The sequence below is a fragment of the Amia ocellicauda genome, chromosome 7, assembly GCF_036373705.1.
Source record: "Amia ocellicauda isolate fAmiCal2 chromosome 7, fAmiCal2.hap1, whole genome shotgun sequence".
NCBI classification, from domain to species: Eukaryota; Metazoa; Chordata; class Actinopteri; order Amiiformes; family Amiidae; genus Amia; species Amia ocellicauda.
Window position 1 is genome coordinate 16247215 of NC_089856.1, and position 15738 is coordinate 16262952.

Genomic DNA, 15738 nt, shown 5'->3' on the forward strand with positions numbered 1-15738 from the left:
CACTCAAATATTGGATGCATCTAAAGAAAAGTTATTCACTTTCTCCAGTATAAGGCCCACCAAACCCAAGAACACAGCCCTGACCCCCCTAATATGTTAACACAAACCAGCTTCAGGTCAGCACTGCTTTCCAGTCTATAAGCCAAAAATGTATTACCAACTTCTTTGTTCTCACACCTTCCAGCTCCTGCAGCCCATAACAAAGGAGTGCCAGCTTCCTGCCTTTATAGTGGCACTGTCCTATCAGGGGAGTCCTGCTGATCAGTTGCTTCCACACCATGATTCATCCTCCCAGGGCTTCTGAGAGGTGCCCCTCCTAGCAGTATCACTGATTGGGAGTGTGTGTGTGAGAGTGTGACTGTGTCTGGATTTCCCTCTGTATTAATGTAGCTGTTAGTTTACAGAAATTGCAGAAGATACACACTGATCAGAACTCAAGAACAGTAAGATGAAGAGACACAAACAGTCAGGTAGATCTCCCATTGTATTTTCACTTTAATAAATAAATAAATAAATATAAATAAATAAACAAACAAACAAACAAAAACATGAATAGATTTCACATTATTATTAACATTGTTCTCTCTCAGCTACTGACACGACCCAAACAAACATTAAAACATCTCCATAATGATAATAGGTAACTATCCTTACACACTGACTGGATGCCACTACATACAAACTTATTAGGTTTCCATGTCTATAACTGTAATTAATTCTCCTTCTGTTAACTGTGGAATAACACTGTATTCTGGAATGAAAATGTATTAATATCAGAATTCTCTGAGGGGGGGGGGGAAATCAGCACAGGAGAGCATGGATGCGATTGGCTAACCTCGAGACTCCAGGGACCTATTAGAGAGAGAGAGAGAGAGAGAGAGAGAGAGAAAGGTTACTGGTACTGGTACTGATGCCTGGTTATGTGTGTAGCAAGGGTGCAGGAGCTAATGAGTAGCTGGTGTGTGTTGTATCTGAGTAGTACGGATTTAGTAGTTCAACAGAAATGGTATAATGTCTCACGAGTAACTGGTGTGCTGCTGGCGGCGACGGGCACTCCTCATCTTCTCGAAGCGTGCCTCCATCTCCTCTAGCACGCGGGGGGTATAACGCACAACCACTCGCACACAGCCCTGCGCCGCCTTCAACAGCTCCACCGCACGCTCATGCTGCTCACCCTCCACACTCTGGTAGTGAGAGAGAGAGAGAGAGAGAGGGGTCAATGTGTCACTCATTCAGTGTGTCAGTCAATCAGTCAAACAATATGTCAGTCAGTCAATTTGTCAGTGTAACAATCTATCACCACTGACACTGACCACCCCATTGACGGACAACAGCTGGTCACCCCTCTTCAGCCCCCCCTGCCGGTCGGCAACACCCCCTGGGATGACGCGGGAGATGTAGATGGGTGAGTTCTGCTCCTTGCCACCCATGATGTTGAAGCCCAGCCCCTCCTCAGTCTTGGGCAGCTCCACCACACGAGGGTGAGCATGGCCTTCGCTCGCCGCAAAGGCTGCCACTGTCGCCTGGGGGGGACAGGAGAGGGTTAATACAAACACACTGACACACTAACACACTGACTGACTCTCTGTTTGTTGTACCTTGGCTGTAGCCTGAGCTCGCACCTCCGGCCCACCCGAGATATCCAGAGTGTCATACAGCTGCTCGTAGACCTGAGAGAGAGAAAGGGGCAGGGGGAGAAGGGGAGAGAAATGGGGAGGGGAGATGGAGAGAGAGAGAGAGAGAGGGGGAGAGATGTCAATACTGACACAGCCTAGTCCACATTAGAACACTCTAGCCAGTCACCACCCGACTCCACCTCAGTCCAGTCCAGTCCAGTCCAATGTGTCCACCCCACTGCAGTCTGGTGTGTCCAATCTGTCCGGTCAGTCACTACACTTCACCATAGTACATAAAATTCCCCTACAGTAAAACTATAGTCCACCCCAGTCCACTCTGTCCAGGCCAATGCTGTCCACTGCCCTCTGTGCAGTCACTGCCCTGACCTCTCGGATGGCGGCACAGAACTTGCTCTGCAGGACTCTCTGCAGTGCCTGCAGCTTCGGGGGTGGCAGCTCCCCACTGCGCTGGAGCCTGTCCAGCAGCTCGATCACTCGACACACATCTACAGCAAGAAACGGACGGGGAGGGGGGGAGGGAGAGAAAGAGCAGGAGGGGTTAATGCCGATACTGGCTGGCTAGCTGACCGACTAACTGACTGTGTGGACCCATCAATACTCTACTCATACTATACTCATTTAGAAAAAGTGAGATATGAGAGACGAGGAGAGAGTTAATACAGACAGTCTAAACACAAACCACACTTAAAGACACAGAGAGACTGAAACATACACACTTGACAGTATTATCAATTATCAGTATCAATCCTATTTAGTCAATACAAAAAACATTAAAGTAGGATAGCCAGTCTATCCTTTACACGTGCACTACTACCGCTTAGTGCCCCAAAACACGCATACAAACACTGCTGTTTAGTGTAGTACACTTTACACACACACATTAATGCAGTGTAGTGTATTATAATTTAAATAGCTACTAATAGCTTACTAATAATACTGTCCGAGTTAGAACTGACGCCGACCGGACTGTACACAGGTCTGTTCGGGAATAGTACGATAGTAGCGCGTGTGCGCGTGTCAATGCAATTCAATGTCCGACTCCATTTCCATTACAATCTATGCGTTTCTGAAGCAATTGCACGTTATTATCAGTAGACATATTTAACGCAGTCATGTTAATGACGTTAATATAATTATTAATAAAACGTAAATCCCTGCCCTCGCTCTCTCCATCTAAATCTCGCGGATTATATCCGTACCCGACCGTCATAATATTGATAGTGATTATAATAACATGACTATACCGTGTGCATGACACGGTTGTGCTGGTATAAAGTTGGCTGAATATCGTTAAAAAAAAAAAATCCAATTGATTCAAATGGAGAAACTGGTGTGTGTGTGTATATATATATATATATATATATATATATATACACACACACACACACACACACACACACACAAACATGACGGTAATTCAAGAGGAACGAATTAAAAACACCGAGCTTCCTACATACAGATATTAATAATGAATTAAATGTTGTAACCGTTAGTTAAATGGTTTATGCATTTGGGTCCGTTTGGAAACTAATGGTTTCGGTGTTTAGATACAATAGGAGATTGAAAGACGTATAGGTCTTACCTCTTTCCAGCCCCAAAGATTCCGACATCGCCGCCATTTTGACAGCTATGACGTCACTGAAACAGCAAGAAGCACACTGCGGCGAAAGGGGCGGGGATTTACACAGAGAAAGGAGGGGTTCAGAACCAGCGAGGCGCATGCTGATTGGTAGGATTGTTGAGGATATACAAAGCATCTCCGTGTCTCCTTGGAGAAAACTATGGAGCGCCGTTTGTGCCAAAAGTGTTCGTCCGTCAATTTGGTAGTTCATTGGGAAATTCATTTAGAAATTCGTCAATTTGGCCATTCAGCCGTCAGTTTGGCCATATAGTAGTAAATTCATCCAGGAATCTGTCAAGTAATTTGTTAATTTGTCCGATTCGTGTCAAATAATCCGTAATTACATTGATCAACTATGCAATTAATGTGCTATTAATTAATATAAACAGACAAACTTCCAGACAACCACACCAACTTTCAAACAAACTTCCAGACAAACCAATGAACGTCCAGACGGACCGATGAACTTCCAAACTTCCAGACGAACAGACCAACTGTCAATCATGCACTGTGCCAAACACACTTCAGTCTTTCTAGCCAATAGGAGCAGACACGCCTATTTTAACCAATAAAACTTCAGGCTCACATAAAACGGCTTCAGCCAATAATGGTGCAGTTTATTAAAAAGGGCTTTACTGGCGTCTGTGTAACCGTATGGTAATTAAAATCACAATTAACATCGTTTATGAGAAGATTAATTGTTAGAATAGGCAAGGCTTAACCACAGCTTTGCGTAATAAGTATGTTTAATCATATATATTGTACATGCAGCGTAACACATTTTTAAAATACTTCAAATACATCAAATGTGATGTTTCTTTTTTTCTTTGAAATATTAAAATATAGAAAAAGTTTTAAATTTGTTTGTTGTTTCATGTGTCTGTACTAAACACTTACCTAAAGTATTTATTATCGAGTGAATATAATTATTTAACTGGTTACAGTGATCCGTGTCTTCTCTGACTACATACATACATAAATACATACATACATAACTTTATGTTTAGATGAGCTACAGATTATAAAGTTGAATTCCGTGAACTGATTCACCTTCATGAAAAGGATGGAGAAGTGGTGGTTCTGGGGGGCTTGCGGGGGCTTCAGCTATCCCAAGGGGTGTATTACAGACTGCAACTAATGCCCCTAAACGTGTGTTTCCACTGGCTAAGCGTCTGGACCCGTGCGGACGCGTCCGTGTTTTGTTGAAGGTTAACTATCACGTCCGTCACGCCCACCGAAAAAAATATTCGCTTTCAGAACCGCTGCAGTGCCCTGACAAGTTAAAAATAAACTGAAGGATAATAATCGGATCGTAGCAGCCGATGTTATTAATAATGTATGAACAACTGGACGCTGTTTCACGCTGTCGTTGTGTGAATGGTGTGCAGGACAGTCCGCAGACACAATCATAGGAAGGCGAACACGATTCAGTTAACGTGTGTCAATTTAAGTTAAATGAATGAATAAATAAATACAGCAGATCTGGGTTTCCCTCTAAAACATTAAGGACTGGTTTAATAAATGCGTCCATAAGTCCATAAACGCCATGACTGAAACGTGCACACTTTAGTTAAATTATAACCTAGCTGTTATATTGTATGATAGAACGTGTGTATTTTGTTTCAACTGTAACTTACCCTGGTTAAGGACGTCTGCTAAGTAAATTATAAATAATACGGCAACGAGTATTGTTTGCAGTTACAAATCTACAGAAAGAGTAATACATTAAGAGAGTCACACTGTGCCGTTTAAAATACATATACTAGCACAAATGATGACGATAATAATAACAATACATATTTGCTATTTAGTATTATTGTTGCACATGGAAACGTATTCTTATGGGGACGTGCTTGTCTGAATATAATGTTGTCTATACACGTTTAGCTCTTCCTAACACCTCTTAACAGAAACGTTTATTTATTACGCTGTTTACAATCATGTAAATACTGTTTTTAATGGGAAAATATTTTACATTTCAAAATTAAAAACATACACAATTTTAATACTTATGATTATTTAAAAAAAAAATCTAAAATCACTTAAAACTTTTTAAAATCTTAACGTGATTTAAATTAAACCAAAAAATACAAGAACTCAAAATACATGTTGTAGCGTAAGGTACACTTATAAATTTCAATTAAAGAAGTGAATTTATAGTATCATCTTATCACGAATCCTGGAATCTTGAAGAACTCAATTTCTGTAATAATTGGACGCAGACACCAATTCCAAAGATATAAATTGTCAAATTTATTCAAAAACAAAGACTAAATGTAGCACTACACTAATTATACAAAAGGGAAAAACTAATTAAAATTAAACTCTAGATCAACAAATCAAAGACAAATCACTTCCGTGACCAAATCAAAAACCATGGGATCGTATATGATAACACACAAATCGTTAAACAAAAAAAGGTTATAAACACATTGACTACAATACCGGTTAGTAAGACGAAGGTGAGTCTCTCATTAGTATTGTTAGTCACACATTAAATAACTACGCAGGTTAGTATTTAATGTCAGGTAACTTCTCGTTATATATATATCAGTCTCATTTACGTTTAGGTGCCGAGAAAGATCCTATCATTACTTGTTACCACAATTTCCCTTAACTGATTATTATTCAATGATTAAGGATAGGCAGGGCCACCAATAATCTAATGTCTATTAACTTGTGTCAATTTCAGACTAAACAGTTAAACAGGAATGAGAAGATATTTCTCGGCGTTGACAGATTTTATTTCTAAAATTATCAACAAAACAGTTTAATGCAACACACATTTATATTTAAGAAAACTAAATGATATTACACATTCTAGAGTTATGAATCACAGATTAACATTTCTAATTGATTTCTCAAATGTCATGAATCATGAACTCCAAACTGTTAAACTTATCTGAACTTCGTCGCAGAGAGGCCTCTCTGGCTTCGGGCTCAGATAACAGCACACGGCACGAGGTCCGTGTGGTTTGGAACAAAGGCAGTCCGGTTCGGCTTTGTCCAAGAACTTCCACTCAGTCGATGCACCTGGAAGTTGGGGTTTCGCGAATGTAGAGTCTTTTCCAAACAGATTTTCCACTGGTTTGAAGGCTCCAAGGTTGTGCACAAAATCTTCTTTGTAAGCAGGGTTCCACCGTAGTTACTTGAAGACAAAGTCTTTGAGGAAAGCAGGGCCCTGTTTGTTCCAAGGGTCAAGTTTCTTAAGACTCAAATAGCTATTTAAATGACTGACACTTTTATATACAGTCGACTTAGTCAATTGTCCAGCTGTAAAACTCCACTGATCAGGTGGGCACAGGCGGGCAGCGCAGTCTGTAAAGTTCTTTATTTAATAAAGTCCTTTAAAAGAATTCTTCATACGGCTCAATCTCCTTCTCCCAGTTTAACTCTTCTGTTGCCGGCAAAGACTTGGTTGGTTTCTGGTTCCGGTTCTGGCAACAGAGCTACAGGTTGAGCTGTGGCAGCGAGTTACTGGTTCAGGTGAGAGAGAGGTTCAGGTGAGAGAGAGAGAAAGACTGTGCGCTGTTCTTTATAGTCTGTCAGATCAATAGGTGATTGGTTCTTGAGTTTTTGAGATTGGATTTCGTTTTCAGCCCCCAGTGTCCTATTGGAGGGGGGCTTGATTTATGACTGATGTCAATCCATGCCATCTTTTGGAAATGTCGGTTGGCCCGGGTTCGTAGCTCTATGTCGGGATTTCGGCTCTCATCCACTTCAAAGAGTTTTTATTAGCCACAGGCCCCTTTCTCCAGACATCTCATAGCAGGATTCCAAACTATTTGGCCTATTCTCGGTGCCATCCTCCCCAAAACTGTCATTTTGATGTAAACCAGTTCCAAGCTGATGAGTTAAGGAAATCTGATAACTTTGGGGGGGAGAGGTCTTCTTTAGATCAGTGCTTCAGCTCAGAGCTAAAATGCTCTTATCAAAATACACCCAACATAACGCTACAATGTGCAATAAATCATTCAAAATAAATGTGTTTAAAAGGCAAACTGCCAAACCAACAAAAATGCATTGAAATTAACTGAAAATGCACCAGATAAATAAAAAAACAAATAAAACAATGGAAAATAAAACCAAAACAATCTGATGGATTTAAAATTAAAATCAAAACAGTCCATGCATTTCACAACAGAACAGAACAAGAACAACCAAACAATCAAATCAACCAAGTGCTTTTAAAATCAAAACATTCTTTAAAAGCAATTGAAAATCATTTTTAAATTCATTTTTAAAAGCAATCAATCATTAATTGGCTCCAGGAAGGGGAGATGACCGTCCCCGGAGGTGGGGTCCCATCACAGGATCCTAAGCTTCCCCAGATCTTGAAGATACCAGTTCTTGAAGGCTTCCTCATTGCCCCTCTGATGGACCTCCAGATTGACGTAGTCCCTAACTAGGACCATGCCCCTCCGCGCGATGACAACTGGGTCCAGCTCCTGCTTGTTAAACAGACAGATGTTCTGTCCCTCCCACAGGGCCTATTTCACTGCGCAGACGACACGCCACCAGCACCTCAGGGTTGAAGATGTGATTCCCCTGGCTGGTCCATAGAGGATCTGCTGGGTGGTCGCCCGCACAGGAACGGCAAACCTGCGGAGGAACGGAGAAAACAGGAGCCAGACCCTGCAGGCGGAGGGGCAATCCCTAAAGATATGAGCCTCTGTCTCCCTTCCCAGGCAACCCTTGTAGGGGCAGGTGTCAAAAAGGGCCAGGCCCCTTCTGTGCATGAACACTCGGGTGGGGAGACATCGACTCATGGCCATCCAGGAGACATCTTTTTGCGTGTTTGTGAGGCAAACGTGCGTAGCGTTAGCACAGATAAACCGGCAGGTTTAAAGCAGAAATAATAAAATAGACACAAACGTATTTTCCACGTCAGGCTATATCGCTCGTAGTGTTGTTCTCTGTCTTTGTTTTTAAAACGAAACATAAACCAAACCCACAATCGCTCTGCTCCTCCCAAGAGGGGATGGGCTTCACAATGGCCTGGTCTTACAAAAAAAAAAGCTCTGGGACGCGTCCAGCAAGGTATGGCATGGCACGGCACGGACGCTTAAGCCAGTGGAACCGAGGCATTAGTGTCTTTCTTGTTTGTATCATTACGTGGTGGTCTCTTTATTGTTTATGGTATGTGTGACAAGCTTGTAAATGGTATTGTAACGGCGATCGCCTAATTACTGTTTTATTTTAGTTTATCCATCTATCAAAATGGGGCCAGATTGACTTTTAATATAACGGTTATTGATGCATTTTATTTGTTTAAAACTTTTAAAACTTTTTGTTTTAGAGTATATCAATAAAATGTTTCATTTTATACTTGATCTCTGTCTAGTTGATTGTGGGGGCATAAACACAGACTCCTGTTTTAAGCTTGCCAAAACTAACCTGAGTATGAAGATCAATGGTAATTAACGGAGGTACAGTGCATCCAAAGTATTCACAGCGCTTCACTTTTTCCATGTTTTGTTATGTTACAGTCTTATTCCAAAATTGATTAAATTCATTATTTTCCTCAAAATTCTACAAACAATACCTCAATAATGACAATGTGAAAGAAGTTTGTTTGAAATCTTTACAAATGTATTAAAACTAAAAAACAAAAAAAGCACATGTACCTTAGTATTCACAGCCTTTGCCATGACACTCAAAATTGAGCTCAGGTGCATCCTGTTTCCACTGATCATCCTTGAGATGTTTCTACATCTCGATTGGAGTCCATCTATGGTAAATTCAGTTGATTGGACATGATTTGGAAAGGCACACACCTGTCTATATAAGGTCCCACAGTTAACAGTGCATGTCAGAGCACAAACCAAGCCATGAAGTTCAAGGAATTGTCTGTAGACCGCCGAGACAGGATTGTATAGAGGCACAGATCTGGGAAAGGGTACAGAAAAAATTCTGCAGCATTGAAGGTCCCAATGAGCACAGTGGCCTCCATCATCCGTAAATGGAAGAAGTTTGGAACCACCAGGACTCTTCCTAGAGCTGGCCACCTGGCCAAACTGAGCGATCGGGGGAGAAGGGCCTTAGTCAGAGAGGTGACCAAGAACCCAATGGTCACTCTGACAGAGCTCCAGCATGTCTCTGTGGAGAGAGAACCTTCCAGAAGAACAACCATCTCTGCAACACTCCACCAATCAGGCCTGTATGGTAGAGTGGCCAGACGGAAGCCACTCCTCCGTAAAATGTGCATGACAGCCCGCCTGGAGTTTTCCAAAAGGCACCTGAAGGACTCTCAGACCATGAGAAACAAAATTCTCTGGTCTGATGAAACAAAGATTGAACTCTTTGGCCTGAATGGCAAGTGTCATGTCTGGAGGAAACCAGGCACCGCTCATCACCTGGCCAATACCATCCCTACAGTGAAGCATGGTGGTGGCAGCATCATGCTGTGGGGATGTTTTTCAGCAGCAGGAACTGGGAGACTAGTCAGGATCGAGGGCGGGATGAATGCAGCAATGTACAGAGACATCCTTGATGAAAACCTGCTCTGGACCTCAGACGGGGTTGAAGGTTCATCTTCCAACAGGACAACGACCCTAAGCACACAGCTAAGATAACAAAGGAGTGGCTACAGGACAACTCTGTGAATGTCCTTGAGTGGCCCAGCCAGACTTGAACCCGATTGAATATCTCTGAAGAGATCTGAAAATGGCTGTGCACCGACGCTCCCCATCCAACCCGATGGAGCTTGAGAGGTCCTGCAAAGAAGAATGGGAGAAACTGCCCAAAAATAGGTGTGCCAAGCTTGTAGCATCATACTCAAAAAGACTTGAGGCTGTAATTGGTGCCAAAGGTGCTTCAACAAAGTATTGAGCAAAGGCTGTGAATACTTATGTACATGTGCTTTTTTTTTTTTTTTTTCTATTTTTAATATATTTGCAAAGATTTCAAACAAACTTCTTTCACATTGTCATTATGGGATATTGTTTGTAGAATTTTTAGGAAAATAATGAATTTTATCAATTTTGGAATAAGGCTGTAACATAACAAAAAGTGAAGCACTGTGAATACTTTCCGGTTGCACTGTATTCCTCCTACACTGGTAAAAAGGATTGGTTGACTCAACCAATATATTACTTAAATCTAACTAACTGAGTTGGTTCATATGTGTTACACCAATATCTTGGTAAAAACAACCAATCCACATTGGTAGACTTTATAACCAATCTCAATTGGTAGATTTAAACATTTTGGTTAAAGATAAACAATGTGTATGGTTAAAACTACCAAATTGATTGGTTGCTTCAAACTAATTATTGGGATAATCAATTTATTTGGTTAAAACATGACCACTGTAGTTGGTCTAGTTTTAATAACAACAATACAAACAAATTCCACTGACCTGCAATTTATTACACTTCACATGGAATACATTTCAATATTTAGAAAATATATTTTGGTAACATCTAAACTGGAAAACATTAAACTAAACATTAAAAATATTTCATTACATACAGGAAACTTATTACAATGAGTCACAAACTTTTTGTCATAGAAGAAAATCGTAAATATGTGCTAAATATAAAAGATAAAATCCCCAAAATGTACATTCAACTGAATTTCACAGATCAGCCATAACATTATGACCACCTGCCTGAGGTGAAGGTCCTCCTTTTGCTGCCAAACAGCCCTGACCCGTCGAGGCATGGACTCCACTAGACCTCTGAAGGTGTGCTGTGGTATCTGGCACCAAGACGTTAGCAGCAGATCCTTTAAGTTCTGGAAGTTGTGAGGTAGGGCCTCCATGGATCGGACTTGTTTGGCCAGCACATCCCACAGATGCTCGACTGGATTGAGATCTGAGGAATTTGGAGGCCAAGTCAACACCTTGGCCTCGTGATTCATCAGACCAGGCCACCTTCTTCCATTGCTCTGTGGTCTAGTTCTGATGCTCACGTGCCCATTGTAGTCACTTTCAGCAGTGGACAGGGGTCAGCATGGGCACCCTGACAGGTCTGCGACTACGCAGCCCCATATGCAACAAACTGCGATGCACTGTGTGTTCTGACACCTTTCTATCAGATCCAGTATTAACTTTTTCAGCAATTTGAGCTACAGTAGCTCGTCTGTTGCATCGGACCACACGGGCCAGCCTTCGCTCCCCACGTGCATCAATGAGCCTTGGCCGCCCATGACCCTGTTGCCGGTTCACCGCTTTTCCTTCCTTGGACCACTCTTGATAGGTACTGACCACTGCAGACCGGGAACACCCCACAAGAGCTGCAGTTTTGGAGATACTCTGACCCAGTCATCTATCCATCACAATTTGGCCCTTGTCAAAGTCACTCAGATCCTTACGCTTGCCCATTCTTCCTGCTTCTAACACATCAACTTTGAGGACGAAATGTTCACTTGCTGCCTAATACAGTGAGGGAAAAAAGTATTTGATCCCCTGCTGATTTTGTACGTTTGCCCACTGACAAAGAAATGATCAGTCTATAATTTTAATGGTAGGTGTATTTTAACAGTGAGAGACAGAATAACAACAAAAAAATCCAGAACAACGCATGTAGAAAAAGTTATAAATTGATTTGCATGTTAATGAGGGAGAAAAGTATTTGATCCCCTATCAATCAGCAAGATTTCTGGCTCCCAGGTGTCTTTTATACAGGTAACGAGCTGAGATTAGGAGCACTCTCTTAAAGGGAGTGCTCCTAATCTCAGCTCGTTACCTGTATAAAAGACACGTGTCCACAGAAGCAATCAATCAATCAGATTCCAAACTCTCCACCATGGCCAAGACCAAAGAGCTGTCCAAGGATGTCAGGGACAAGATTGTAGACCTACACAAGGCTGGAATGGGCTACAAGACCATCGCCAAGCAGCTTGGTGAGAAGGTGACAACAGTTGGTGTGATTATTCGCAAATGGAAGAAACACAAAATAACTGTCAGTCTCCCTCGGTCTGGGGCTCCATGCAAGATCTCACCTCGTGGAGTTTCAATGATCATGAGAACGGTGAGGAATCAGCCCAGAACTACATGGGAGGATCTTGTTAATGATCTCAAGGCAGCTGGGACCATAGTCACCAAGAAACAATTGGTAACACACTATGCCGTGAAGGACTGAAATCCTGCAGGGCCTGCAAGGTCCCCCTGCTCAAGAAAGCACATGTACAGGCCCGTCTGAAGTTTGCCAACATCTGAATGATTCAGAGGAGAACTGGGTGAAAGTGTTGTGGTCAGATGAGACCAAAATCGAGCTCTTTGGCATCAACTCAACTCGCCGTGTTTGGAGGAGGAGGAATGACCCCAAGAACACCATCCCCACCGTCAAACATGGAGGTGGAAACGTTATGCTTTGGGGGTGTTTTTCTGCTAAGGGGACAGGACAACTGCACCGCATCAAAGGGACGATGGACGGGGCCATGTACCATCAAATCTTGGGTGAGAACCTCCTTCTCTCAGCCAGGGCATTGAAAATGGGTCGTGGATGGGTATTCCAGCATGACAATGACCCAAAACACACAGCCAAGGCAACAAAGGAGTGGCTCAAGAAGAAGCACATTAAGGTCCTGGAGTGGCCTAGCCAGTCTCCAGACCTTAATCCCATAGAAAATCTGTGGAGGGAGCTGAAGGTTCGAGTTGCCAAACGTCAGCCTCGAAACCTTAATGACTTGGAGAGGATCTGCAAAGAGGAGTGGGACAAAATCCCTCCTGAGATGTGTGCAAACCTGGTGGCCAACTACAAGAAACGTCTGACCTCTGTGATTGCCAACAAGGGTTTTGCCACCAAGTACTAAGTCGAAGGGGTCAAATACTTATTTCCCTCATTAACATGCAAATCAATTTATAACTTTTTTTAAATACGTTTTTCTGGATTTATTTGTTGTTATTCTGTCTCTCACTGTTAAAATACACCTACCATTAAAATTATTTCTTTGTCAGTGGGCAAACGTACAAAATCAGCAGGGGATCAAATAGTTTTTTCCCTCACTGTACATCGTACAATACATAAATTTAATTACCTACATGAATCCGTTGCATTAGGTTCTCTTTTTTAATTGGCAGATACCCTTACCTAGGGCAACTTACACAAAATATATATTTTACAGTAAGAGCAGATCAAATACAGATTAACTTCAGCACTAAGAATTGCAACTTTAACTATGTATATAAAATTCGATAACCTACAGTAAGAGTACATATAGTTTCATCCTATAGTAAGTATAACTAATGTATACACATCTCCATAAACAATTTGTATAGTTGCTGTGGTTTTTAAACAATCCATTTAGCATGTACAATTGCATAGACAGCTAAGCGCTGTGCAGAAGCGCTAAACTCGCTGTTTGCAGCACTGTGCGAACGAGTGATCACGCGCTCCCGTGAGCAGATAGCGGAGATTGCTGCCGGCGCATGCGCACATCCACCTGGTCACAAAAATCCTAGCGGTCACTGAATTCCTTGTAACAGGTGTCCTGGTGTGTTTCTAAGAATTGCGCCGATGTTAGTAAATGGATGGCTAGTAGTTTTGAGGTCGTTAATCAGAAGAGGCAGCTGTAAAGCAGTATGTTATTCTTACAATTGGACGGGTTTTATCAATTGTATGTTATTTTTATATTCAGTAAACTGAACTGTAAACACTTTACAGGGAAGTAAAATTATCTGAGTACAAATGCACTGTATAGAGCTCCAAGTGTAGGTCCTGTAGGTTAATCGTATATCCCAAACCAGACCTACTTGTTAATATAGAAAAGAATGCAAACATGCCAGCCCTTGTGCCAAATTATTTCTGACATCAGAAATCACTGTGCAAACAGAGAGCTTAACTCACATTAATGGTAATTGATTAACTGCATTTCTTTCTGTGTGTCTCTGTGTAAACAAGGTCACTGTCTCGCAGCCTTGCTGTGCTACGGTACTGTGCCATAATGCAACCCTGATACCCAGAGGAACAGAGTGTGATAAGAACCAGTTTTCTCCAGCAACATTTTAACATATTAAACATTACTTATGCCTTACATTTTCCCCAGTTTAACCACATATGGGTTTTCCTAACGAGTTGTCAGGCAGAAACCAAACTTGCACTCATCACTGGACAGACATGTGGGTCCTGTTATCTTTCTCTCCTGCCTGGTCTGAATAAAAGTGCCTGTAGTTTGTAACTTCTCTAAGACTGTTCTTGAGATTGCCTCTTCCTTGCAGCTGCATGTATTAAAAACCTTTGATTGGAAACATATCTCTCTCTGGAATTCTTCGACTCTTCAGTTGGCGTAGTCGGCAGGATGGTGGCTTCGGTGTCCCTGACTTTGGTGCCAGTGCAGAGCAGGATAAGGGTGGTTTAGGATTTTCAATACCACCCTGTAAATTAGTGTTCTGCATGGTACCATCCCACCAATATGCTTCTTGCATTCTTGAGTGTTTTCCTCCTTGCTCCCTTTCCCATAACCCCTGACTGTGACCCTACATCTTGACAGCACTTAGCTTTCACCATCCAGGATGTAGGACCTCACTTACTTGTGTAAATTGTAAATTTGAATTTGTAAAATGTATTTTTTTGAATTGCTATGTTTTAGTTAAATTCAATTTGTAATGATTGCACTTGTACTTAATGTATTTTTGCACTTATGTTGTAAGTCGCACTGTATAAGGGCATCTGCCAAGAAATAAAAAAATAATAAATAAATAAATAAAATAATAATAATAATAAAAGGACTGGAGTAGGTCTGGAGAGATTCTTGTGTTTCCAAGTGCAGAAGGTCCCGGGTTGCCAGGGCGGGAATTGGGGAGGTTGAGTCGCGACCATTGCACGCTGCGGTGTGCGGTTCAGGCACCGCAATTGGGATACAGACTGCAGTGTGGTTGCAGGTGCCCAAGTCTGCGATCAGGCAGTATAATAATTGCGTGTAATACTGACCGGCGTATGCCACTGAAATGCAAGTATTTTTTATTTTTCCTTGCAGTAGGACTACTGCAGTTGTAGCGTATTGATGCAATATGCATATTGTAGCAATCCTGGCGGGTGTGTATGTGCCAGTAGTGCAGCCCAAAGGTGTGGGGGAGGGTGTAAAAGTGTGTGGGTGGGTTAGTTCGGGGACTTGTGTGTGTGCATGAGTGTGAATGTGTGTTATGTATGGAGCATTGTGGTGTTGGGTTAGGGAGGGATATTTGTCTGCAAGTGTGTCTGTGTGGCTCCCCCCGTCTCGGGGTGGTACAGCCGGAGAGCGGTAATTTTTTAACTTTCTGAAAAAATTGTTACAAATCGTACATGTAATATTGGGTGGAAATGATAAAACAACAATTAAAGTTCATAAATGCTCCCTAACAGAAATGTATAGGAAATCAAAAGGTACAATTTAGGACATAATTTGTTTCCAGTCATTGGGTACCCCTGCTGTAGAGCCTTGAGACAAGGGGGAGACCGTACTCGGCTCAACAGCACACTACTGAAGTTAACAGTAGAAGTATCTGGTAAATTCATATCAATTAATAAAAATAAAAAAAAATTAAAAAGCCCCGAC

At 41.9% G+C, this 15738-nt stretch overlaps 1 protein-coding gene across 1 annotated transcript; it reads right to left on the bottom strand.

Annotated features, from left to right (window-relative positions):
• Window positions 1–477: 477 nt before the first annotated feature.
• On the bottom strand, window positions 478–3328 carry lin7b (lin-7 homolog B (C. elegans)). The gene is made up of 6 exons (XM_066708737.1): window positions 3220–3328; window positions 2004–2122; window positions 1599–1670; window positions 1314–1523; window positions 1021–1184; window positions 478–852 (listed from the first exon to the last, which is right to left on the bottom strand). The coding sequence occupies exons 1-6, from the start codon at window positions 3254–3256 to the stop codon at window positions 831–833; spliced, it is 624 nt and encodes a 207-aa protein (XP_066564834.1). The 5' UTR covers window positions 3257–3328; the 3' UTR covers window positions 478–830.
• Between the last annotated feature and the right edge of the window lie 12410 nt (window positions 3329–15738).

Excerpts from the sequence above, each read along its gene's own strand:
- lin7b (XM_066708737.1), bottom strand. The coding sequence starts at position 3,256 with ATGGCGGCGATGTCGGAATCTTTGGGGCTGGAAAGAG. Across the intron at positions 2,123-3,219 it reads ATCTTTGGGGCTGGAAAGAG|ATGTGTGTCGAGTGATCGAG; the intron begins GTAAGACCTATA and ends TTCTTGCTGTAG. Across the intron at positions 1,524-1,598 it reads GAGCTCAGGCTACAGCCAAG|GCGACAGTGGCAGCCTTTGC; the intron begins GTACAACAAACA and ends TGTCCCCCCCAG.